Source organism: Neolamprologus multifasciatus, chromosome 13 (genome assembly GCF_963576455.1).
Source record: "Neolamprologus multifasciatus chromosome 13, fNeoMul1.2, whole genome shotgun sequence".
NCBI lineage: Eukaryota > Metazoa > Chordata > Actinopteri > Cichliformes > Cichlidae > Neolamprologus > Neolamprologus multifasciatus.
In genome coordinates this window covers 31,912,034-31,937,080 of record NC_140451.1, presented here as the reverse complement: position 1 = coordinate 31,937,080, position 25,047 = coordinate 31,912,034, and the positions used below count along the sequence as shown (strand labels likewise).

Below are 25,047 nucleotides of genomic sequence, written 5' to 3'. Positions count from 1 at the left end.
TACAACATCTATACATTGTGCGTTTTTTTTTTTTTTGTTTGTTTTCTCATATTTTTCAAGAGATCTCAGGGGTTAAACTTGGTCACCATTACATCACTGCTGTAAGACGGGTAAGGGATTAAAAGAGTGGTGGGCAGAGCCATAGAAAAACAGCGTTTGATCTTTAGAGTCTTGCAACTTGGCGTCAGGTGTGGAGAACCACTTCTAGAGTGCAACACTGTCAGAAATAAACAGAATATGCCAGTTTAACAGGGTGGCAGTAATAGAGCAATAAAGTAGGCAAGTTTAATAATTTTGAGGTAGAGTTTTGGAGAACTTGTTCAGTGGTTCCACAAAGAGACTTTAGTTGGGCGGCCTGCCCGGTTATAATTTGCAACTCATTTTTCAATTTTTATCCGTGGACAACTGCCTCGCTCTTTGGATGAAAGGTAAGTCACTCCTAACCCTGACCCTCTAAGCCTTTCTTCCTCTATCAGCCGGTTTGCTCGCCAGATCCAGGATCCGTGATATGTTCCGTGTAGGTTCATACGTTCCATTACTCAACTACAACCACCAAAAAGATCTCGTCCCACAGTCACGCGTACTCCAAGTCAGCTGTTGACAGTAATTCTTGTTCTGCTCTGAAAATCAGCTTCGACCCAGAGGTCTGCCGTATCCTTGGCAACACTGTTTTCTCACATCAAGAGGGACCCGGAGTTGACTCCATGCAGGAAGCCCCATGTGGAGTTTACATGTCTTTACTTGTTGGGAAAGGTTTCTGTTAGCCATCTAGTCCCAGTAAACTCAGATACTCTCACATCATTTCCTAATTAAATAATTTTTAATAAATAATCAGAACCTGCAGCAGGTGGTGTTTCTACTGCTCCTCCGCTGAGCTCACTGCAGAGCAGAACAAGGATGACCTGTAGATGCAGCTGATTATTGCTATTTACTATGAAAATGTTTGTATTCTTTATTGTTTTTTTATTTTTTAAGAAAGCATGGGTGCACCTATTTTCATGTGCACGTACACATGACCCTTACTAACACCACAAATACAGTCTAACTCTGTGCGAGAGCTGTTATTCAGCAGCTGGGTCACTGTGAATAGACTGACGTGCATCCAAATACACTGACATCACTATTCAGTGTGGCTACAGGGGCAAAAAACCAGGCCAGACTGAAGACAAACCACAGAAACTAAACCCGCGATCAAGTTATCCATGAGGATTTTTTGATAAGACTTACTAATAAGTCTTATGAAACTTAAAAAAGGTAAAATATTATTTTAAACCAGAGGTAAGACTATTAACTTATCCTAGCAGCACTCCAAGGACTAAACCTCTCCCATGTTTTCTGTAACAGTTGTGAATTTTGCCCAGATCTCAGTTTACCAGCCAAATCAATTCCACTGTCGTGCAGATGATTGAATACTGGATGATCACTCTCATTAACCTTAACATATGACATTTTGTGCTTGTGGAAGCTCACTATCTGAGTCATCCGGAGAGCCCTAAAAATTTCTAAAGAGCTGCTGCAAAGTCCTGACCCTGACCAAACCTTCTGTCTATCCATGGCTCTGGTTCCAAAACAGGGTTAAGGGTTAAGTTCGGGATCAGGACACTGAGGACTTCAAAGGGTTAAAGGACTAAAGGGTTTACAATACTAAGGTGTTTAAGGAGTCTGGATGATGAGTTATTGAAGTTAGGCAATGACAGTCAAGGTTTACAGTAATGAGAGATTTACCGAGATACAGGAGCTGAGAGATTTATGGGTGGAGAGGTTAGTATGAGTCTTATGGGCAGGCAACGTTAGGATATGACTGTGGCCTCCGTAACTATGGCAGGATCTTCTATGTCAGCTTTACTTTGGACCATCCGCAGCTCCAGCTGGGGCGGACTGGGCCTCCGACCAGGACCTGCTAACTCTGAGGGCGAGAGGGGCAGGTAAGGGTCACACAAAATTCAATTAACCCGCAAAGTTTGGAGTCTGAAGACAGGTGTCATGAACAAACTGCCGTTCATGCAACGCATTTAAAAGCAGTTATGCAGGAGAAGCCAGTAACAACAGGAGCAGAAATCCAGACCCACAGATGTGAGCTATCAATCAGCTGCTGTAGTGAGGACCATGCAGGTAAGAAATATTACTGCTAGTTTTTATTTTTACCACTAAAAAATGTGAAACTGTAAAGTAAGACGCTGTTTAAACTGATTTCACATAATTGTTTGTGTTTTTGTTCATGAAATTGATAACTAGTTCTGTTATTCTCACCATGAGCGTAGGATATGGTCCTCTGGATAACGTGATGCATCACTGAAAACGTTTTCTCACAGGCCGTCTGAGAGACAGAAAAGAAAAGAAAACAAAAATGTATCTTTTTTCTTCCTGACTTCAAATATGTAACCTAAATCTTTTATTTAATTCAATTCAATTCAATTTTATTTATATAGCGCCAAATCACAACAAAAGTCGCCTCAAGGCTTCATAGATACAGAGAAAAACCCAACAATCATATGACTCCCTATGAGCAGCACTTTGGCGACAGTGGGAAGGAAAAACTCCCTTTTAACAGGAAGAAACCTCCGGCAGAACCAGGCTCAGGGAGGGGCGGGGCCATCTGCTGCGACCGGTTGGGGTAACCGGTTTACTTAGCTGTATTTCCACCATATTAAGTGTAAATACCATACCATGTTTGGTGAGCAAAAATTGTACACGTGTCACCAGATTTGAGATAAATTCATATTAATGTTCTCCCTCAGACGCCTCAAGACATTACCCTGGAGGATGAGGTCATTGTGCACCAATCCGATGAGTGCTGAAAAAGCATCAGGTAGAAGTCTCGTTCCTCCCCCTGATGCCTTCAGACTTAGAAAGTTTGGACTCACCAACTGCTGAAAACTGTTTAGCTTTTACCACCAGTGAGTATCCACCACATGGATTAAGTTAACATTCGCTCTCTGGGGTGAGATCACAAAGGGCACAGTGTAAGTGAATGGGACTTCCAGGGAGTGATCTTAAACTAGCAGCAGTGCCTGACAGGAAAGCCAAATCTAAGGGGTTTGAATTTTATGTTTTTTATGTGATTACCCCTCTCACACAACAATCTTTTTATTGTTTTTGCAACAGCATAAAAAGATTTGTTTTCACAGTAATATGCAGCAGTAGTAAGACACCCCCCAACCGGTCTCTCCCAAACATACATCAAGTAAAAACACCTGAAATATGCAAACATTAGTACAATGTGTGGCATTACTGGAAGAAACAACAACAACAAACAAATAAAAACTAAATAGAAATAGCTAGCACAAACTAAATAATCTTCACCTTATCCACACTTCTGTCCGATGTTTGCTTCTTTTATAAACCTTCCAAATGTCATCAAAATATGTTAACTTGTCTTTGAGAAAATAAGTTATCCGTTCCATTGCCATACATTGTGCCAAAGAATTTATCCAAGCACCAAGAGCAGGAAAACCTGATTTCTTCCAGTTTAATGCAATTATACGTTTTGCCTGTAATATACAATAACCCATAAACTTAATTTGATGAGCTCTTGGTTTAAGATTTTTAGATGTTATAGTCTTCTCCATTACTGCCACCTACTAGACTGTAGTGGAGTATTTCATTATATAGTCTGTAAAAATGGTAAACGGCCTGTATTTGTATAGCGCTTTACTTAGCCCCTAAGGACCCATTCACACACTGGTGATGGCAGCTACATTGTAGCCACAGCTGGCCTGGGGCGCACTGACAGAGGCGAGGCTGCCGGACACTGGCGTCACCGGGCCCTTTGACCACCACCAGTAGGCAACGGGTGAAGTGTCTTGCCCAAGGACACAACAACCGAGACCGTCCGAGCCGGGGTTCGAACCGGCAACCGTCCGATTACAAGACGAACTGCCAACTCTTGAGCCACGATCGCCCCAAAAAGCAGAACTGTTGCTCTTGGTTTTAGTCAGAGGACTAATTCATCAAATCTCCGCAGGTCTTTTAATCTGTTCCTATTCCTCAAACTTTCAGTTACCTTGGACTGAGCTCCAAAGTGTGTTTGTTTGTGAGTGTGTACCTTTAGGTCAGTGGGGTAGTGATGTGTCCACGCTAGCAACATAGCAGCAAACAAGTCTCCAGTTCCTACAAAGACAGCATCCACTTTGGGAACTTCTAATCGCACTCTCTGTGTTGTCCTGCTGCCATCTGGACGAACTGAACAGCACAGCAGACACACAACAGGTTAAATTCCTGTATTAATGTCAAACTACATTCCTAATCCTGTCGCCTACCATGACGCTGGCTGCCCAATGACACCAGGAAGCGGTCTCCCAGTCTAGAGGGAAGATCAGAGGACGTAATAACCACTGTGTCTGGGCCCATCGCATGGAGGAGGTCCATTACCTACAATCAGAACATGAGATACAGAAGTATGAAGCTGGAAAAGGCAAAAAGACAAGCTCTACTGTTACAGCAATAACTAATATTCATGTAGACAAGAAAAACAGGATAAGTAGATATGTTACCTCTACAGCGTCTTTCTCTGTGCTGATGTTTTTCCCCGTCAATAATCTAAAACACAAGCAAACAATCACAACAAAATAAATAACGTGTGAAAACAGTTGCAACAAAGACCCTGAAGACACTAAATCAAGACTCTTTCATGAAGAGAAAAACCTGATTCAGTCTGATTCTGCAGGCATACAGACAAACCAGCAGGTGGAGTAACGTCACAATAAAGCTGTGACAGATGTGAGATTCTTAAACTGCTTAATATTACTGCAAAAAAGAGGCTGTAAGGGTTAAAAAACCTTCACATGTGACTGTGGAGATCATAAAAACGTCATTTAAAACCTAAGCAGCAGATGTTACACTTTTAAGAATTTATAACAAATAATCTGATGGCTTCATCTGTTAGGTCCACCGAGTCCTACTATAAAGGAGGTAAAAATAAGGCTTTAAATCTCACCACGTTAAATGACTTAGTGCAGAAAATCGTTTTCTTATAGAGACACTAGTATACATTCAAAAAGGTTTTCAAATAGTTTCATGTCTATTAATGTGATGAGAAAACAAACAGAACGCGAATGACATAATGCAAACTATTAGGACTATTAGGACTTCAACCACCATCTTTACTTTTCCACAGAATAATGAGCAGGTCGACTAACAAGAGGTTCAATTTAACAGTTTCCATCAAAATTATTCAAGTTCCAAATTATTCAAATGATGTATTTTAAAGACCATTATATATCAAGCAAAAACTGTACCTAATGTTAGCTGTTAGGCTAATATGCTGCTTTACAGGATGCACTAATCACTCTGCCTGGGTGAATCCATAAAACAGTTTGAACAGACTAGGAAAAAAAGATCAAAGCAACTGTCAGAATTTTTTTTCTTCTGTTGCTGAGCTGACAAATTATTTTCGACTTAATCAATCATTACTGTACTTGAATGGCGCTAACTGTATTCTGCGCTCTCCTGCTGGTATAACCTTTGAACTGGAGCGTGAATCAGACTTAATCTTGTTCCAAAAACAGCAAAGCGCTAATGATGCAATCTCACTGTGTGATCTCAGGGTAAAGAGGAGTGACAGAAGAAAGGATCCATCTTTATTTACACAACCACTATTTATAAAGAAATATTTAGAGAGGAAATAAGTAACTGATTAAAATAATGTATTTTCAAATAACTCAAGTCATCTTGGATTTGCAGTGCTTAAATTAAGAGTACATAAAAGAGATTCTCATAAAGTGTGGAAGGAAAAATTAACAAGAAAGATAAGAGAGGATACAAGGGGAGCAAAGATGTATTTTTGGGACCACAAAATAGAAGTATTAGGTAACATAAGTAGCATTACATAAAGACCGTTTGCACCAATATACTCAGAAAATCAGAACAACTACAAAACCATTCAGGGAGAGTTTGTCTCAGACATGAGCAGAGGACCGTTGTAAGGACTCGCAGAATGTGTGTGTGACTGCATCTGCTCACATGTAACGGTCACTGTCAGGAAACCAGGCAATAAATAAATGAAATGAAATAAAAACACATCCAGCTGTCTTTATGAGACCTACTTGCTCACATTATTACATTAGATTACATTATTATTACTTTGCAGATTAAACTTAATTTAGGGATCAGGGTTCGGAATTAAGCTGTGATGATTAAACTTACCTGTAAGAGGATTGGGAATGCATTCATGTCAATGAATGTTCTTACTAGGGAACTAAAGTAATGCATTCACTTCCTGTTTAAAAGGAGTTCTTCCTTCCTGCTGTCACCAAGGGCTGCTCATTGGTGACCATATGATCAACACCTAGTTTTTACCTTGCATTATAAAGCACATTGAGACAATGACCATTGTGAACTGGCACTATATAAATAAAACTAAGCTCTGGCAATAATATAAGGCTTTGTTATGCAGTGATATTACTCTACTAATCAGAAGGTGAATGAACAGATGGTCACAGAGTCGTCAAATTGTCAAGACTGAAAACACTTTTACTTACTCAGCCTCAAACTGGTTAGGAGTGATGATGTCAGCAACAGGAACCACCTTGTTCTTATAGACGGGATAAAGATTCTGAGGAACATACTGTGGAAACAGACTCAGAGTCACACAAACACAATTCATCTGTGGGCTGAGTTAATACAAAGCTTTTCTCTGATGTTTGTTTTCATGCTTTTACATGATCAACACAGACTGTCCACATAATGTAATACATACACAATATAGACACACACACACTCACAGTAGATATATATACACACAGAGTGAGTCACTGTGTATATGTAATACTGTCAGATCACAATAATCCCTCTGTCATGAGAAATTAGTCTTGTAACACACCCACAGAACACGAACACAAATATATATATTTGTATAAACACACACACTAAATCCCACCCACACAAAACTGAAAGGCACAAAATTCCTTCTTAAAAACAACAGACATCAGCATGGACACACATACAACAGGGTACACGAATAATCAGTAATCTCACCATAGATCCATGATCTCCGAGGACGGGGTCACACACTGAAACGACAAAAAGATGCTGAGAGTGAGAGCACACCAGCAATCAGCGCATTACATAAACACACTGCAGTGATGGGAGGCATGAAAGTGGATTTGGAGATGAGCGCATCCAAGCTGGGAATGAGACTGACAGAAAAACCTATTATCCATTTTTAAAGTATTAAACAGAAGACCTGGAGACCCTGCTTTGGGCTATACTGTTTATTACATATCAGTTTAGGAAATGACCAATTTAATACTTTTTCTCATTATTGGAGCCTCTGCTGTGGTGAACGCAAAAATGTAAGTTTGGTTCTGAGGGTGGAGTTGGACATCAGGTCTTGAAAGGTAACTATGCTATAACTCTGGAACTGATCTTATCAAACATCCATAAATCCATGCATCCATACATCCTCTTAACCACTTATCCAATCAGACTTTTATCCAATCCCCACTCTCCGCACAAAAAAGTCACATTGAAATATTTCTATGTGTTTCTAACTGCAGTAAAAAATGTACAACCTGTTACTGGGAAGTAGAGCTGCCACAAGCGATTATTTTGATAGTCGACTAGTCACCGATTATTTTTGCGATTAGTTGACTAATCAGATCATCATCCATTGGACATAAAACGTATAGATTATTGCACCAGCAGCATCTGCTCTTATATAACTATCATTAGCTTACAGCTTTAAGTGTTTAAGGTAAGTGCTAACTAAAATAAAGAAAAGATGATAGTTTATTAACTTTTAATTAAATTTGCAGATTGTTTCGGTGAAGTTTAATAAACTCCTTGCTATCTAAAATATAACAGGACACCGGAGTAAATTCTGGAGCATCTCACACTTCTGATAATCAGCTGTCTGCTTATTCAGCTGTGTAAAAAACTATAACTTTAATCTCAGCCAAACCGATTTACTCAGGAACAAATAAAATACTAAAAAAAAGCCAAACAATAATATTTTTAAGTTATCTAAGTGACTTATATATCATGTTTAACCTGAGTAGCGAAAGACGGGGGTGGGTTTGGAAACGATTTGCGGGAGTCCGGTGTTCTCACGGCTCTAGTTAGCCTAGCCCCCGGCTAGCTATCAAGCTAGTGGGTAACAGACGTCTCCGAAAACGTCGGAGCGCTTTTGAAAATATGTGGTGTCTTGATAAGCTGAGCAGATATTTGAGGTTTACACAGCTACATTCTCGCCTAAAAATAAGTTAAACGTTTATTTTGTGACCCAGAAAGAATAATAAGAGTAATATTAAAACTAACTAGCTGCCGCCATTGTTGGAAACTGAGCTGGGCTGCGCTATGAATTCTGGGACACAGCTTCTTCTTCTTCTTCGGGGTTTAACGGCAGCTGGCATCCTTGTACATGCAGTGCTGCCATCTTCTGTTTCAGTCCGTTATTACACTCTTAAATCCTACTACTTATTCCTGCTTCTTTTGTGATCTTACAAAGCTTCAAACGACGCGTCGACTATTAAATCAATCATCAACGATTTTGATAGTCGACGTAATCGTGACTAGTCGACTAATTGTGGCAGCCCTACTGGGAAGATGTTGATGAAATAATGAACTAATAAGGCAGAGATTAAACATCCAGTAATGTTCTGATATGACAAATAAATATGTGTAATACAGCCAGAAACATGTATACAATTACTCTCACTTCCATAAAACACCCATGCTGTCTTACAGTCACTGCTCTCCTATGTTATTAAAGTATAACAACACTCAAAAGCATCTCGCAGCAGCAGCAGCAGCATGTAACAGAGGATCTTCTATAAGTGCTTAGGTAAACACATTCTGCAAAACCCAATGTTTGCTTATTATTTTAAGCAGAGGCAGTAAGTCTCACTGTATATCTACTATTACAGTGTCCACAGGCAAAACTGCAACAGTCAAACTGAGTGGTGTGACATGAGAAAAAAATCCTTCAGGCTACAGAGTCATCCCTGGAGTGAAGTGGATCTACTTTGAATAAGATGGTTAAATAATAAATGCCTTTGCTGCCTCACCAAAAATGTGTTTAAACTCTGATAACGAAGGCTTGGATGACTCCCTGTAATGTAAAAGCATTCAGCCCAGGAGCCAAACCTCTCATCTTGATAAATCTGAGACTGACCTGTGGAAGGACGCTGCGGTTGTTTTTGTCCCTCCCACTCTGTCCTCCACCACATCTACCACTCTAAAAGAAACCTGTTTTTCATCTGAATTATTTACTTAAGTTTAAGTTGAAATTCCCAGTGAAAAGGAGAGGTGGGAATCACCATACATCCCACGATACGATATTATTGCAATTTTTTTTAAAATATTTTGCGATATTCAGATTCTGTACATAAAGGTAAACTTTATCAATCATCATTTTCTCTAATATCAAAGTCTCACACTCAGTCTTTCTCTCATTTCAGTTTGATTGTTGACAAACTGAACGGTTTGTATTACAGTCTAGTCCAACTTAACTGAATCAACCATCTGGTACAATTATAGCTATTCTGAACTATGCAGTTTATGAAAACTATGCAGCCCCTTCAGCAACTGAAGAATTTGAAAGTAAATTAAAACAAAATATCATTTTACATTAAATAAAAAAGTTTTAAACTTAATTCAAATAAAACATGTCTTAAATTAAAATAAGTAAACTGTCATGTTTATTGCTGCCATAAAAAAGTTAAACACATTTGGACAGTGAAGGAATGTCAGGATTCTTGCTCAGAAAAAGGATCAACATGCTCTGAAGTCAGAGCACAAAAACCTTTTTTGTAACAAAATACCGATTTCTGCTGTCCCTGTATCCATACATTATTAGCAAACAAAATATCACAATACTACACAGTATCCATTTTTTCCCCCACCCCTAGTAAAAAGACACTTTTCTTAAAATTAATTAAAAGTATGACCAAAATAATCTGATTACAGTTTTTGCCATAACTGAGCAGCTCTACTAACCGCAAGAATTTCCTAAAGGTAACAAAGGTTACAGCATTTAATGTGATTACAGATGATACAGACACTATCTCTACTTTTAAGATTAGGCTTCAAACTTTCCTTTTTGCTAAAGCATATAGTTAGGGCTGGACCAGGTGACCCTGAATCCTCCCTTAGTTATGCTGCAATAGATGTAGGCTGCCGGGGGATTCCCATGATGCATTGAGTTTTTCCTTTCCAGTCACCTTTCTCACTCACTATGTGTTAACAGACCTCTCTGTATTGAATCATATCTGTTATTAACCTCTGTCTCTCTTCCACAGCATGTCTTTATCCTGTTTTTCTTCTCTCACCCCAACCAATCACAGCAGATGGCCCCGCCCCTCCCTGAGCCTGGTTCTGCCGGAGGTTTCTTCCTGTTAAAAGGGAGTTTTTCCTTCCCACTGTCGCCAAAGTGCTGCTCATAGGGGGTCATATGATTGTTGGGCTTTTCTCTGTATCTATGAAGCGCCTTGAGGCGACTTTTGTTGTGATTTGGCGCTATATAAATAAAATTGAATTGAATTGAATTGAATTGAATTGAATTGATTCTTGTGCTGTTCTCACTCTGTGAAACCATGTGTTTGCTTACCGTACACCAGGTTGGGGTTGGCTCTCTTTAGCTCCTGAACAATGTCCACCACCATCTCCAAGAAGGACGTGTCTCTGGTATACCCTGCAGACATCACACACACACACACATAAGGAAGAGACAGAGCAGAGAAATTATTATAGGCTGTGTATGAAAAGATTCATAACTAACTATACTTTGAACTTAAACTTACTTAAATCCAAACCGATTCTCAGATTTACCTTAAAAAGTTTTTACAGAAGAAAATTGTGACTTCTTATCTCTTTTTTTTCCCGGGGTCAAAACTGATCTACTGCTTTGATAAATGTAGATAACATGTGTTATCTACATTTGGCACACAAGTACATGATGCTAAAAAAAAAGTAAGAAGACAGCAAGGAACTTATTTAAATTTAACCTCAGGGGGATCTAAAAATCAACTCTGATTAAACTAAATGAAACTGTCCAGATATCTGCATTTTGAGCAGCGGTACAAGTGAAAAAGTAGGACACCCACCTGTTAAAACATAGTCATAGTGGTGTACGTTGTTCAGTTTAATCCCCTCATAAAGAACGTGGAGCTCATCTGCTGTCAAGACCTGACCTTTCCAGTGAGAATATCCTTCAGAAAGCACAGGAGAGATGTTACTGTGTTTGCTGTGAAGAGACCGATGGATAAAACACACTTCTCCTGCAGGGAAATGTGAGCTTTTCAACCAATTCACAAAAAGTAAATCAAAGAAAGTTTAAATGAGAATCAAACATGACGTGATGTGATTAGAAAACTGTACAATAATACTTTAATTAGTCGAGCTTCTCTCTGTGTGAGTTTGCTCCAGTCCCTCTTTCAGTTTACTTCCTGTTTTATTCTGAAGGTCAGACCCTCGTGTGGTTTTCTTTCCTCCTATTTGTATTTTTTAATGTTTGCTTAGGCTCAACTGTTCCCTATTATTCCTCCCTTCCTGTCTGGGTCTATGCCCTCAGTCTTTTTCAGGGTTTTCTACCCACATTTCACAATATCTAATGTTTCATTATATCACATCTTTTTCACTGACATATCAAGATTTTACATTTAATATCTCATTTCAATTAAACCTTGCAAACATCATCCAAAGGATAAGACAAACACCCTGATCATAAATCCCTGAGAAGGTCTTTGTGCCCCAGACATGTCTTTACCACAACCCAGAATTTTAATCTAATTGCATGAAGAACGCACACACATACGTGCACGCACACACATACATGCACACGCACACACACACACACAGCAGGCCTGATACCTGCAGACACAGTATCTGGTTAGACAGGGACAGAGCGGAGGCTAGCAGCAGGACAAATACGTACATGCTCCACTACACACACACACACACACACACACACACACACACTGTGTTTGTGTGTTGCCTCAGCGTGTGCTGAACACTGTATACAGGTGTGCATGTATGTGAAGTGGCCACAAGCATATAAGCCAGTGTGGAGGGTGTCTGTCTGCACATGACAGGTTTGCTGCAAGCTGGTGACGTCGTGGCTCCAGGTGAGTCACAGCCAGGTCACGTGGTTGTGGTGGGGGTTCTGGTTGCTAAGCAACAAGCCAGGAGAAAGCCAAAGGGGGCTAAGAAAAGAAATGAGCAGTCAGAGTGGTGTGTGCGTGAGAGGGAGGGTAAAATGAAGGCAGGCCTTCAGATAAGAGCTGCTTCTGACGTCATCGCACGCTGCTGTCGCAATTTCCCAACGCTGCTGTTTACTGCTGCGTCGCATGGCCGCTCCCAGCGTCTCTCTCTCTCCATCATCTCTCTCTTTGATTCATTTTCTCTCCTCTCTCCAGTTTTTTTCCTCTCCGTTCACCTTCTCTGCCCCTCTCCCCAGCCGCTCTTCTCTCCCTTTTCAGATGAAAACGTCTTCTTCAATATGTCACACCAAATTACACACTCTCCTCTGAGAAATTGCAAATGTAAGATCTGATTAAAGTCTGAGGCATTTCTACGTTAAGGTCACTCAAACAGAATCCCACAATTGATGTGAGGACTTTTTCTTCTCTTCTCCACAACACACCGTCCTCAGCTGTATCACTGTCTACTCTGCAAGTGGATTGATAATAACAGTGAGCTTATAACCTGTGATTAGATTACTCACTCCTGGCTTTAACTCGTCCCCAAGGGTTTAAATTGAACTCCAGTAATTCTCTAAGACAAGAAATGCAAGAAAAAACAAATTTCAGAAGGACTGCGAGGAAAATTCTGGAGTTGGCTCAACTTTTCCTGCAAAACTATCCAATGTCATCCGGAAAGTGATAATGAAAAAGGTGACACTGATGCAGTAATTCACGGTAAAGGAGCTCCAGCCTGTACTGAGTGTATAAGAGAACATACTATTCAGAAGTTGGACATTTCTCTTTTGTAAATTATTTTTTTGTATGTCCTATAGGGCTGCCACAAACAATTATTTTGATAGTCGACTAGTCACCGATTATTTTTGCGATTAGTTAACTAATCAGATCATCATCCATTGGACGTAAAACGTGCAGCTTATTGCACCAGCAGCATCTGCTCTTACAGAACTATCATTAGCTTACAGCTTTAAGTGTTTAAGGTATGTGCTAACTAAAAATAAAGAAAAGATGATAGTTTATTACATTTAAATGACATTTGCAGATTGTTTCGGTGAAGTTTAATAAACTCCTTGCTATCTAAAATATAACAGGACACCGGAGTAAATTCTCAAGCATCTCACACTTCTGATAATCAGCTGTCTGCTTGATGTTTATTCAGCTGTGTAAAAACTATAACTTTAATCTCAGCCAAACCGATTTGCTCAGGAACAAATAAAATACTAAAAAAAGCCAAACAATAACATTTTTAAGTTATCTAAGTGACTTATATATATGTTTAACCTGAGTAGCGAAAGACAGCGGTGGGTTTGAAAACGATTTGCCAGAGTCCGGTGTTCTCACGGCTCTAGTTAGCCTAGCCCCCAGCTAGCTATCAAGCTAGTGGGTAACAGACGTCTCCGAAAACGTCGGAGTGCTTTTGAAAATATGTGGTGTCTTGATAAACTGAGCAGATATTTGAGGTTTACACAGCTACATTCTCGCCTGAAAATATGTTAAACGTTTATTTTGTGACCCAGAAAGAATAATAAGAGTAATATTAAAACTAACTAGCTGCGGCCATTGTTGGAAACTGAGCTGGGCTGCGCTATGAATTCTGGGACACAGCTTCTTCTTCTTCGGGGTTTAACGGCAGCTGGCATCCTTGTACATGCAGTGCTGCCCTCTTCTGTTTCAGTCCGTTATTACACTCTTAAATCCTACTACTTATTCCTGCGGCTTTTGGGATCTTACAAAGCTTCAAACGACACGTCGACTATTAAATTAGTCGTCGACGATTTTGATAGTCGACGTAATCGTGACTAATCGACTAATCGTGGCAGCCCTAATGTCCTATGAAATATTCTAAAGAGAAACTAGATTTCTGATTTTCGTGAGCTATAAGTGATAGTTACTTTAATTAAACCCAAAAAAGGCTTCAAAATTTTCACTGTGAGATTTCACTATATATGCACCAATAGGACCCAAAAGCAGGACACAGAAAAAGGTAAAGAAACAGAAGATAGACATTAAATAGCTATTTACAAAAATCAATCTCAGCGGGTTTCTTGAACCAACTAACACAAAGAAAGCCTAGCTAAGTTGAATCTAACCTCTCAGGTACATAAACTTTCTTTAAAGCTCACATGTCTGTCATGAAACGTGACCTAGGCAGTAGTTGAAAATACAGAAAAAGGCTGCAACAGGCAAACATAAATACCATCATCTGCTGCTGCTACATTTAAGCTCCAGGCTCGCCCACAAGACACTTATCCTACAAAAACTCCTACAATTATGTTTAGCCTCAGTCTGCAACATCACCACAGGTCACTTTCACTGTTTTTAAGCTCACTATTATCTGTGTCGATAACAACTCCGTACAAAACAATATGAGGCTGACTTCAAAGCAGTTCACAAGCACAGAAATCCAACTCGTCAATCAGACTCTCAGCTTACAGCTAAGTCAGCAGTAACCGTATGGAATCGGATCTCTTGCATTAAACCATAACACGAGGGGGTCGCGCTGTCTTTTAGGTCACGTGAAATCAGATATGCAGATAAATTAGTTTACCACCCACAAACAAAACCAAACCTTTGTTATGATCTACTATTTCTTGACTCCACTATGAAGCAACAAGCAACAGCTGGACAAATATGTTTGTTTTCACAGCTGATTCATTCTTCAGGTTCAGTTAGCTTGGATTCCATGAAGTGGGGCCACACATCAGTGCGACAAAGGAGACACGGTGCAGATTATTCACTCACGTCTGGCAATCAGATCCAAATATTATGGCTAAATGTGACAGAGAGACGATGCAGACAGCCCAGAGGCGATGTCTGCATCGTCTCTGTAACAAGATGCATCATCACTGCAATCATACAAGTTCCTTCAAATCAAATTAGTTCTGTCACAAGTACAGCTTTGCAGAAATTTTACACATCTTTTTCAATTATACTGATTAGATTTTAAACTTTGAGAGTCATCAATAAACTTTCATAATTATTTAACCCCTTAACATACAGCTAATAAGCTTAAGGATGTAAAAAAACAAAACAGTTTTACTGGAGAGCCGATTAAGCAACTTCAGATTTTCACGGCTCATAACAAAAAAATCTCATAAAAGTATAAAAATGAATTTTTCATGAAATGGGATCTTTAGATGATTCTTCTTAAAGAGAATAGAGATGGCACCAGATCAGCAGCATCGTGTCCAATAAGAGAGAGACAGAGATGGAGCTTGTATAAAATGTGAATGGCGTTCATCTCCCTGCAGCTATATCAGTGTTTCCAAGCTGTTCTGGTGTCTGAGCATGCAGCCGCTGACCTCCACAGAAACTCATTTATCTGTCGAGTCGTCAGCCTCGGCACGGTCGCTGCCTCGAAGGGAACCGTGTCTGTTAACACTCGCCAACACCTCATCACGACACCGTGACTCACACACACCCACACAAAGCAGGCACGCACAAACTGAGAGATACACAGGCTAAGTCAGTGGCCTGACCTGTATGGTTGGAGAACTGGACGGAGTTGATTGAGTCCACCTCAAACCCTAAAAGCTGAAAACAGAAGACACAGAAAGAAAACAGTTGTCAGAAGATATCAGGAGAACACTTTTACAGCTTGGCTGTGTTTTAAAGACTTCGTTTGGAATCTCAGGCTGCTGGTGTGTCTCAGGTACCACAAGGAGTTCACTGGTGATGATGTGTGAGGCACCAGGTTATGACATTAGTGAGATATACTTATTCCTAACAAAGCTTTCATCTTTTCAAAGACCGAGAGCATTATGTCTTAACTGGAACGTTGCTGGAATATTGATGCTTTTATTGTGGAGGAGTTGCACCCTCGGGCAGCACAGTGATGCCCAGTGGTTAGCTTTGTTGCTGGGGCCTTTGTGTGCAGAGTTTGCATGTATTCTGGCTTCTCTCACGGTCCAAAGATATGCCGTTAGGGGGGGTTAGGTTAATTGGTGATTCTAAATTGGTCATAGGTCTGAATGTGAGTGTGAATGGCTGTTTGTCAGTCTGTGTTAGCCCTGCGACAGACTGGCAGTGTACTAGAACAATTATTAAAAAGATTTAGAAATATGGTCATTACATCGTCATGATTCCATCACCATGTTTGGTTTGCATATTAAAATATTTAATCTGAGTTTTCTCCACAAGTAAGGGTTTATTGGTTGCCGCGAGGCAGTAATTGCCCACTTTTGAGCAGTGGGAGAAATTATCTGTGATGACTTAACCAAGTTAATTTTTTTCATGAAAGCAGAACAAGAACAGAAGGGCAGACACATTGTTTTCTGGGTGAACAGTTTGAGTTTAATGTATAATGTGTTACTTCTCCATTGTGTCAAGTCAACCTCAAAGAGAGGATCGTCATTTGTCATTTTTAATGCAAAGGCTCACTAAAGAGCAGTCCTTCTCAGGTTGACTTTGGCGGTCCAGCTGTAGCTAACTAGATTTGTTTTGTGTTTGTGATATTAAATCAACATAGTAAAGCTGCAAAATAATGAGCTGAAAATACTAGTACTGTAAAGTTGAACATGAAAAAGTCAAACTGCAATGGAGGGAAAAAGAAACTCTGTTAGATTTCATTTAACCTTGATGGACATACAGACATCGTCTAAATGTAACTTCTGCTGAAGTCTGCACACAGATCTGCAAGAAACAGCTCGTGGTGTCCTCGCTCTCTGTGTTTCTTAACAGATTTGTTTTTATAAATTACCCCAGAGAGAGAGAGAGAGAGAGACACCCACACACATGGCTCATCCACGTGCTGAGTTAATTGTTATCTGAATGTCTTTATTTTAATTGAGCTAAAGCTGGCAGAGTGAATGAGGTCTTTGTTCTTTTCAACTGACTGTGACTTTGAGATACAAGAATCCTCTTTCAGAGAAGAGCCCCTCCACCCACCCAGGAACACAGTGTAGATATTAACTTTGACCTTGTACGGGTTTCTGAAAGGTGGAACACTCTATTTATTTCAGCAGCGTGAAGCATTCAGAAAACACGATTAACATGCAGAACAATCCACTGCAGTCGCATTACACTCCTGTGCACACAGAACTGAATGGATTATGACTTTTTTTCGATATATTAATATTTGCATTATCCTTCAAGGAGAGTCTTTTGTTGTCCTAACTTACAGGACTGTCAGTGATCACGTTACACTTTAAACCTCAAGTGATCGTTGCCTTGCCAAAATATTGAATACAAATTTCCTAAATAAAGCGAGGTAAATGGCTAAATGTGGCCACTGTTGTCTGGACATCCTGGTGTCCCTCTCTGTCTCTCTACCTGGAGCCAGTAGTTGCCTTTACAGACAAAAACACCTGCTAGTCTGGGATTAACTTCCTACTGGATGTCCCTGACTCCCCTACCCCAAACACTCTATTTCCCCCTCTTAAAAAACAGTTTTTAATGTTAAAATAATCCAAATTGTAATTACTGACCAAAGCAAATTTGACTGCAGTTTCTTTATAATCAAACAACTGCTGCTGTTTGACTTGTTATTGTATATTTTCAATCTAAATATCATACTAGTATTTTGGTTTACTGCAAAGTACATGCTGTCCAAGAAGTCTGTGCTTCAGTTCTGATAAACACTCATTTATTTTATGTAACTTTCACAATAAGTTGTTTGCTATTTTGTGAAATACATTATTAGAAAATTAATAAAGAATTGCCCCATAATTTTAACGTTTCAATATCAATGTAAACACTATCCAAACATAATATGCAGAACATTTTGGACTGCATGTACCTAAAAAAACATGGCGGCTTTGAGCATAACGCTACTTTCAATCCTATTCATGATATAAGACTGTTGTTACTCATAGTAGTAGTTGGTGTGATCAATAAATGCATGATGAGGTTGGATTTTACCATTTAGGAATTCTTTCAGCTTCAGTTTTCAAATTTCAGTCGATTCAGAAGTGATTTTGAGCTTCCAGCCTATCACCTCCCGTCTGTTTGGAAACATCTGTTTCTTTGCTGTGACTACACAAACTGTCACTGACATTTATCGCAGCGTGTTCTTTTGGCTCAGCGTGGATCCAAATTGGCCGTTGATGCAAAACCGTGTATTTACAGCGGATGTACATGGGTGTGTCTAAGAATATGTTATTTAGGTCACATCTTGCCGTGCTCTATTCATGGGCCTCAAGTCACTGACAGACTGTTTGCACCGCTGCTGACGGGAAAGCTTTCACTCAAGGCGAGGATCTTAACAGATTAAAAAAAAATTAAACGTTTTGCTTTCTTGGAGAAAAGCGTTTGGTAAATTCCCCCTGCGAGGAAGCCCCTTTCACAGCTGACGAAAGACGAGTTCAATTAACGAGTTGCACTTCTGGCTCATCACATCTGAGGCAACACAACAGCTAATTTTACTGCATCGTGACTGAGCTGGCACCATCCTTCTGCAATGACTGTTCAGTTCAGATTGATTTATATAACAGAGTGAGAAATAAAAGTCAGCTTTTCTCCCCTATTTGGAAATGCCCATACCTGTGGGTGCATGTCACTAAAGTCTGATATAACTTAAAAGTTTTATAATAAGGATCACTCATTCCACTTTGACTGCTACACTCTTCTCTTGTGCAGTTACTCTGTACATTATTTTTGAAATAACTATTCCTTTCCACTTCTGGCACTTAAAAGAAATCAAGATGTAAAATTTATATGTACTCAATATTTTTTAATGTTAAAAAAATCGCTATTTGACATTATGGAGGGTGCCAGTGCCCTTGAATTCTGTTTCTATGTGAAAGCTGAAGCTTTAACTTTAAGGCAGCCTGTCTCCATCTTTTCTGACGTCATTAGGAGGAATCCTGTGGCAGCCAATCAGAGCCCTGCTTTCTCATGTTGCCGTCTCCCGGCTGCTGACATGCCACAGATTCTCCGTCGTGACAGAAGAGAGAGGGATGCCCGGCACACTCGCTGACATCATCCTCATCACCATCATCATCTTCTTCTCTCTGATCTGTGACACCAGCTGAATCATTGTTACTGTGCATGGTGAGACGTTCTCCTTCATTGACCTGTGGGGTTTCCATTGGAGTCTAAATTTAACACACTGCCCTTTTTTTAAAATTAATTAATTTTTGCTTATGTCCACAAGCATCAGCGGTGGTTCATTCACACAGTCTGTCTGCCGCAATCACCATCCAGACACACACATTATACACACTGGCACCATGAGCAGCTCCTAGAAAATGTATGTTCTTGCAGACTCTTGATATTCTAACACAAATGCTGGCTCTCTTAGCAAGGCTTATCAGTGTATTCATAATGGACACCATGTTCAAGCATGAGCGCGTTAATTATTTCACAGGACACTCTGCATTGCAGAACAATATCAATTTTGTAATTGTTTTATCAGATCTGGGACCATATGTCTCAGACACTCGGGTGAAGAGAGATGCTAAGCGGTTAACTGATCACCACCCAGTGAGTTGGATCAGGTGGCAGAGGAGGATAGTGGACAGCCCTGGTGCACCCAAACCTAAACCTATTGTGCAGGTGCACTGAGAGAATCCAGCAGAGGTAGAGGCGCTGGTCCACAAAATCTTCAATTCCCACCTTCAGCAAAACTTCAAAAGCATTACAACGAATATCAGACCATATTTTGTACCTGCCTTGCCGAGAAAACTGCACAGAACTGCAGCCACAAAGTAGTGGGTGCCTGTTATTGAGATAGTCCCTAAACCAGATGGTGAAAGGAGCCATCAGCAGCTGAAGCAAAAACATGCATGTGGGAGAATCTTTGTGAGGCCATGAAAGAGTTTAAGTTGGTTTCAGGCAATTCAAAAGGGGAAAGTAATGCTCCAATCACAAAAACAGACAGGTGAGGTTCAGGTATCTGACTAGGATGCCTCCTGGGCTGAGGTGTTCCAAGCATGCCATGTCAGGAAGCTCCAGGGTAGACTCCGGGCACAGTGAGTATATCTTTCAGCTGGTCAAGGAATGCCTTGGTATTCCCCCCAAATGAGCTGATGGAGGTGGCTAAAGAGAGGGATCTGAGCATCTCAGCTAAGGCTGCATTACCGTTGTATTATTAAATAATATTAAGGAGAAATTGAAGAAAAAAACAACCTACAACCCAGCAAATTTGTTACCTATTCAGATGTTTATCATGAATCCAAGACATCAGTCTTGAAAACTTAGGGACAAGTGTTAGTGTTAGTTAAGCTATAAGCAGCCATAATGACAATTTTTTACAGTACACTTGACATTGCACTAGTTAAGACTGCTTTAGTATTAGCCTTGTATTAACAGGCTTAACCAGGCGTAGTAGTTGAACATTAGTGTCTCTACTGGACTCTGGTGACATGCATCAAAGCCTACAAGTCATTGGGATAACCGCAAAATTCACCCTGGGGTACTGCAAGCTAAAAATAAACCCGAACCTTCTTACAACAAGCTCCAGTCTTTCAGGGTGATGTACTGTACTGTTGGACGATAAAGACTCACTACCACGACTGACTGCATCACTACTGGCACACTAAAATTATAACCATCCTCAGTGTAATCAAGATAATCACAGGCTCAAAGCAATCCGTCTGCATCATCCTATGTCCTGGTTTAAATGTGCTATACAGTAAATAAAGGTGATATAACTGCAAACATCAGAGATCCTAAAGGAAAAGATTTTCACTTTCACTGTCAGTTGATGGCAAGAACACTAGGTCTCACATATCAAATTAACTATAAAGGGCCAACTTTAGACTCTAGATTCAAACGGTGCATTATGTGAAACAAAACAGGAAAATTTCTTAGGAAAAAGGAAAAAATGGCAGATGTACAAAAAAGGCAAATTTAAGATAAAAAATGCCAAGTTCACAAGAAGCAGGGAAACTGACAAGAAAATTGCAAAATGGCATTTCTTAACTTCTGAAGAAGTAAAGTTGGAAAGAAATTAACATACTTGAAATCCTAGTTAGATAAATAACTCCAAAATCACATCTTTCCAATGTTGTGATGAGGCAGCCACATTATAATGTGTAATGAAATGATTTTCATTTTATGAATCTGAAAAAAAAGTCCTACCTGAGCAATTCAGAACCAGCTGAACATTTGTTATGATCAGCTAACAAATGTTATATATCATATGATATCCAAAGACCATTACAAAAAAATTACCTTCACAGTACGAAGACTTTCTGAGCTACAGGCTATTAATCTGCCTAGTTTTTTTTTTTTTCAAAACATCTTAAGTACAAGATTCTGCTGCATTAAACTTTCATTTTACATTTATTAAACAGCATGTGGTTTGTTATCAGACAAAACTCTGTCACAGCAAAGTTGTTCCCACTGCTAAATAATTTGCTCTACAGCCTTTATCATTAGTGTGTGATTAAGACAACTTCCAGCTTCCTTTTACCTCCCTATTGGGCTTAAGTACTGTTAATACTGAACACTATTCAATGATGGTGCTAGGACTACTGGTGGGATGTAACGTAGTACTTCTGCTCAATTCTTTTGTGTGGTACGTTAATAAACTACTTAGCAATTACTATCATAGTTAGCCCTAAAAATCATGGAATCATGGTGTCTAACCAGGTATAGCCATCAAGTACAAAATTATCTTACAATTTTTAGCAAATCTGTGATAATAGTATTTCTGCTGATATATAAACTCTCTGACTTTTAAGTAAAAGTATAACACAACTGTTTAATTTAATAAAAAAGTACCTCACCCTCATAAGTCTTCAGCAGCTACACCGTAATGTCACATAAAAACATTTCACCAAAACAATTAAATGCAGTTCCCGCTCATGGTGTCGCTTACCACCAATACATTTATTAAACTACAAGGTTCCAGTCCTGTTGACCTTCATCAGGTAGATGATTGTAATTTAACAACCTAAATGTATCAGCAATAAGCATTTTTCTTTCACCTGTTACACACTCAGGTGAACAGAGATTTTGAATTAATAGCTTGTCCCTAATAAAACTAAAATGAAATATATATTCTACCCGGGATGATGTATCTTGGGTCAAGCTTTTCAACCAGTTTCCTAAAGCCCTACTTTGCCACACCATGTAACCGCATCAGTAAATTACATCCATTTTGCTCTTCCTGACACGTGGAGTACAGCTCCAAGTGTCTTTCCAACTGTGTCCTTGTTGTTATTATAACTACCCTTTTACTAAATTGCTCTCAGTTTCAGACATGTGTGCGCTTGTCTTGTGTTATATCAGGGTACCACTGATATAACACTGTATAACCATGTAAATAAATTTTTCAGTATTACTGTGAATGATGAGACGTGGTGCAGCTGATAGCTATGACTGCCTTCTTTCATTTGCCTTCTTCATATTGATGAAACTCGTTACCTCTTCTTTGACCTATTGTAATTATTAATTATCAAGTTGTTCTCCCTGAAAAGCCTTGATCTCAAATAGAGGCCATATTTCTCCAATATTAGCCTCTTTTCAGACCGCAGGCTTATTTGCAGTTCCTAAAATTTCCAAAAGTTGAATGGAAGGCAGAGCCTTGAGCGATCAGGACCCTCTCCTGTGGAAGCAGCTCCCAGTTTGGATTCAGGAGACAAACACTTTTGTTTGTTTCCAGTTCCTGAGCCAATTTCTGCGGGAGGTATTTTCCTGGTAAATGGGAGTTCTTTCTTCCCATTGTCACCAAGTTCTTGCACATCATTTGGGGTTTGTTCTGTGGTGTTGTTTCTACTTCTACTACTTCAAATTTTACAAATGATACTCCACATCATTTATATTAAAGCTTTGGTTACCTATTATGTTCCAGAATTGAAACTAGAAATATAAAGGTATATTATGCAGTATTATTATAGAAAAAGTACCCAGCAGATGCACTAATGTATCGTATGCTATTCTGCACAAGGAGTACTGTTACTTAAGTTTTATTTTGATCAAAAACTTCTATAGCATTACTTCAGTCAGATTAATACTTTGATTATGACTTTTAGCTATATCAATATATAAAGGGCTTGAAAATCATGCCCAATCATTTCTTTATTTTAATTCTGGTTCAATATTCACACTTGCTTTCCTTAAGGGAATCTAATGTCAGGGGGTGCAATCCAATTCACAAGGAAGACTTTACAATTGTAGTAAAGCAGGGTATAGTTTAAGGATTTTTTCACTGCGATATTTGTTTTGTAATGACAATAATAGGACATATTATAACTGCACTGATTTTGTATGCAAATCCTCGGGCTGTTAATCACTGTTGAATGATTTATTCAAAAAGTACTGGTAGGCTACACGTTTTTATACAGCTTAAATATACAGCCTCGTGTTTTCTCTCCACGGATTATGATGAAGAACACCTTGCTCCATTATCGGACACCCTCAATGACATGTGTCGCGCCGCAATTTCTCTAGCAGATAACGACTTTTCTCTTCATTTGGTGGCTAAATGTGCAAATAACGAAGACGCTGGTAGAAAAAAACACCTCTGTTGATTAACATTCCCATCTCTGATAAGGATGCACAGGTTTGTGGGGGGGAAAGGTATTATGCACGACACCTGTCGTCGCGGCTGTCCCTCAATATCTGGGCTACTACACAGTTATTTTTAGATTCTCGTTGCACATCTAACATCGCCGTCGATTATGTCCGTTTTTCACTCTCACAGCTGGGAAATTACAACTAACCGGAGCCATAAATAAACGCATCCAAGACTGTACTAACTTTCCACCATCTAATTGGCCATTTACACGTTCCTGTTTGGCGCTGATAAGAGTGCCGCAGTCGGATTTTGTTGGCAAAGGGCAGTGAAACACGTCAGACAGGGTTGTGTCCGATAACGAGCGTCTGGTCGCTCGTTGTCCGAAAACGGGTGCATGCAAATTGTATTTACCTGTAACGGGAAAGAGGCGCTCTTGTTGCCCACATATCCCCGGACTACATGGCTCTGTATGGACAGGACGCGGCATTCCATGGCGGCTCCCGGTCAGCCGAGGAAGAGATGCAGATAAATATTCTCCGTTATTCGACGAGAGTCACGTCTTCACATAACAACACCGGGAAAACAGTTTGAACGCAACGACCGCACCGCCGGTAGGGAAAGGGGAAACGGTAGTTAGCCTACTGGCTAGCGGCTGTGCGCGCGTACGTCTGTGTGAGCGCTGGTTGTAGCCAGAGCCCTTAACGAGTGATGGAGAGCGGTGACGTCGGGAGGTGGAGAGAGGGGTGTCGCGCGGATACGCCAATGATACACACGCGCGCGCACACACAAACAGCGGGAACCGTTTTATTTACGGTAAGCGCTGTGTGTACTTTTTGCAGTGTTGATATTAAAGCCCTTCATGTGTTGACCCGGGCAACCGAACGGTCACGCGCAGCAAGGACAAAATTTACACACATACACGCACGCGCGCTCGCCGTAATTCTACACAGGCATTCTGTGTGACCGCCTAACGACTGACGTCAACACCACTAGCGCATCCCCGTCAGCACAGCTGGATTTGAATGAATGAGCTCTTATTTTTTTCTATTTAGTTCTATTTTATTCTATTTTGTATACAGCCGAATTATTATAGATAACATTTTACATTAACTTATTATTCAGATGCAGTGTAAAATAAATGACTAACACATAAATGGCCAAAGCAAGAGCAAAATTTAGGATTTGGATTTTTTTAGGCTGTAGTTTGGTGCCGTGTTCCTTTTTTGGCGTTTTATGACTCACACCATCTCTATGACAGAGTCGTGACTAAAGGAACGGTTGGTGGGGGCTGGGGGTTTGAAGTGACAAGTGCTGCTTCTGTCACCACATGCCAAAACTGAGAGAGGCAACACAGAAAAAGATAGCTCACATATGCAGAGAATACAGAGAAATGTGAGGGTGTAAGGTGCCGAAACAGAGAGATTTATGGAAGATAAATGGAGCCAAATGAGAGCGATGTGGCTGACAGCTCCATCTGCTGTTCAATGAGGCATTGTGTGTTATACT

At 39.9% G+C, this 25,047-nt stretch overlaps 1 protein-coding gene and 1 long non-coding RNA gene across 2 annotated transcripts; both read right to left on the bottom strand.

Annotated features, from left to right (window-relative positions):
* LOC146505819 (pyridoxal kinase-like) lies at positions 1 to 24,070 on the bottom strand. The gene is made up of 11 exons (XM_085182427.1): positions 23,953 to 24,070; positions 15,617 to 15,671; positions 11,043 to 11,147; positions 10,547 to 10,630; positions 6,976 to 7,010; positions 6,480 to 6,565; positions 4,494 to 4,539; positions 4,260 to 4,371; positions 4,046 to 4,182; positions 2,251 to 2,317; positions 1 to 1,906 (listed from the first exon to the last, which is right to left on the bottom strand). The coding sequence occupies exons 1-11, from the start codon at positions 24,031 to 24,033 to the stop codon at positions 1,791 to 1,793; spliced, it is 924 nt and encodes a 307-aa protein (XP_085038553.1). The 5' UTR covers positions 24,034 to 24,070; the 3' UTR covers positions 1 to 1,790.
* LOC146505820 (uncharacterized) lies at positions 7,640 to 10,536 on the bottom strand. Its single transcript, XR_014877527.1, has 2 exons — positions 8,501 to 10,536; positions 7,640 to 8,464 (listed from the first exon to the last, which is right to left on the bottom strand). It is a non-coding gene; the product is annotated as an uncharacterized LOC146505820 (long non-coding RNA).
* Positions 24,071 to 25,047: the final 977 nt, after the last annotated feature.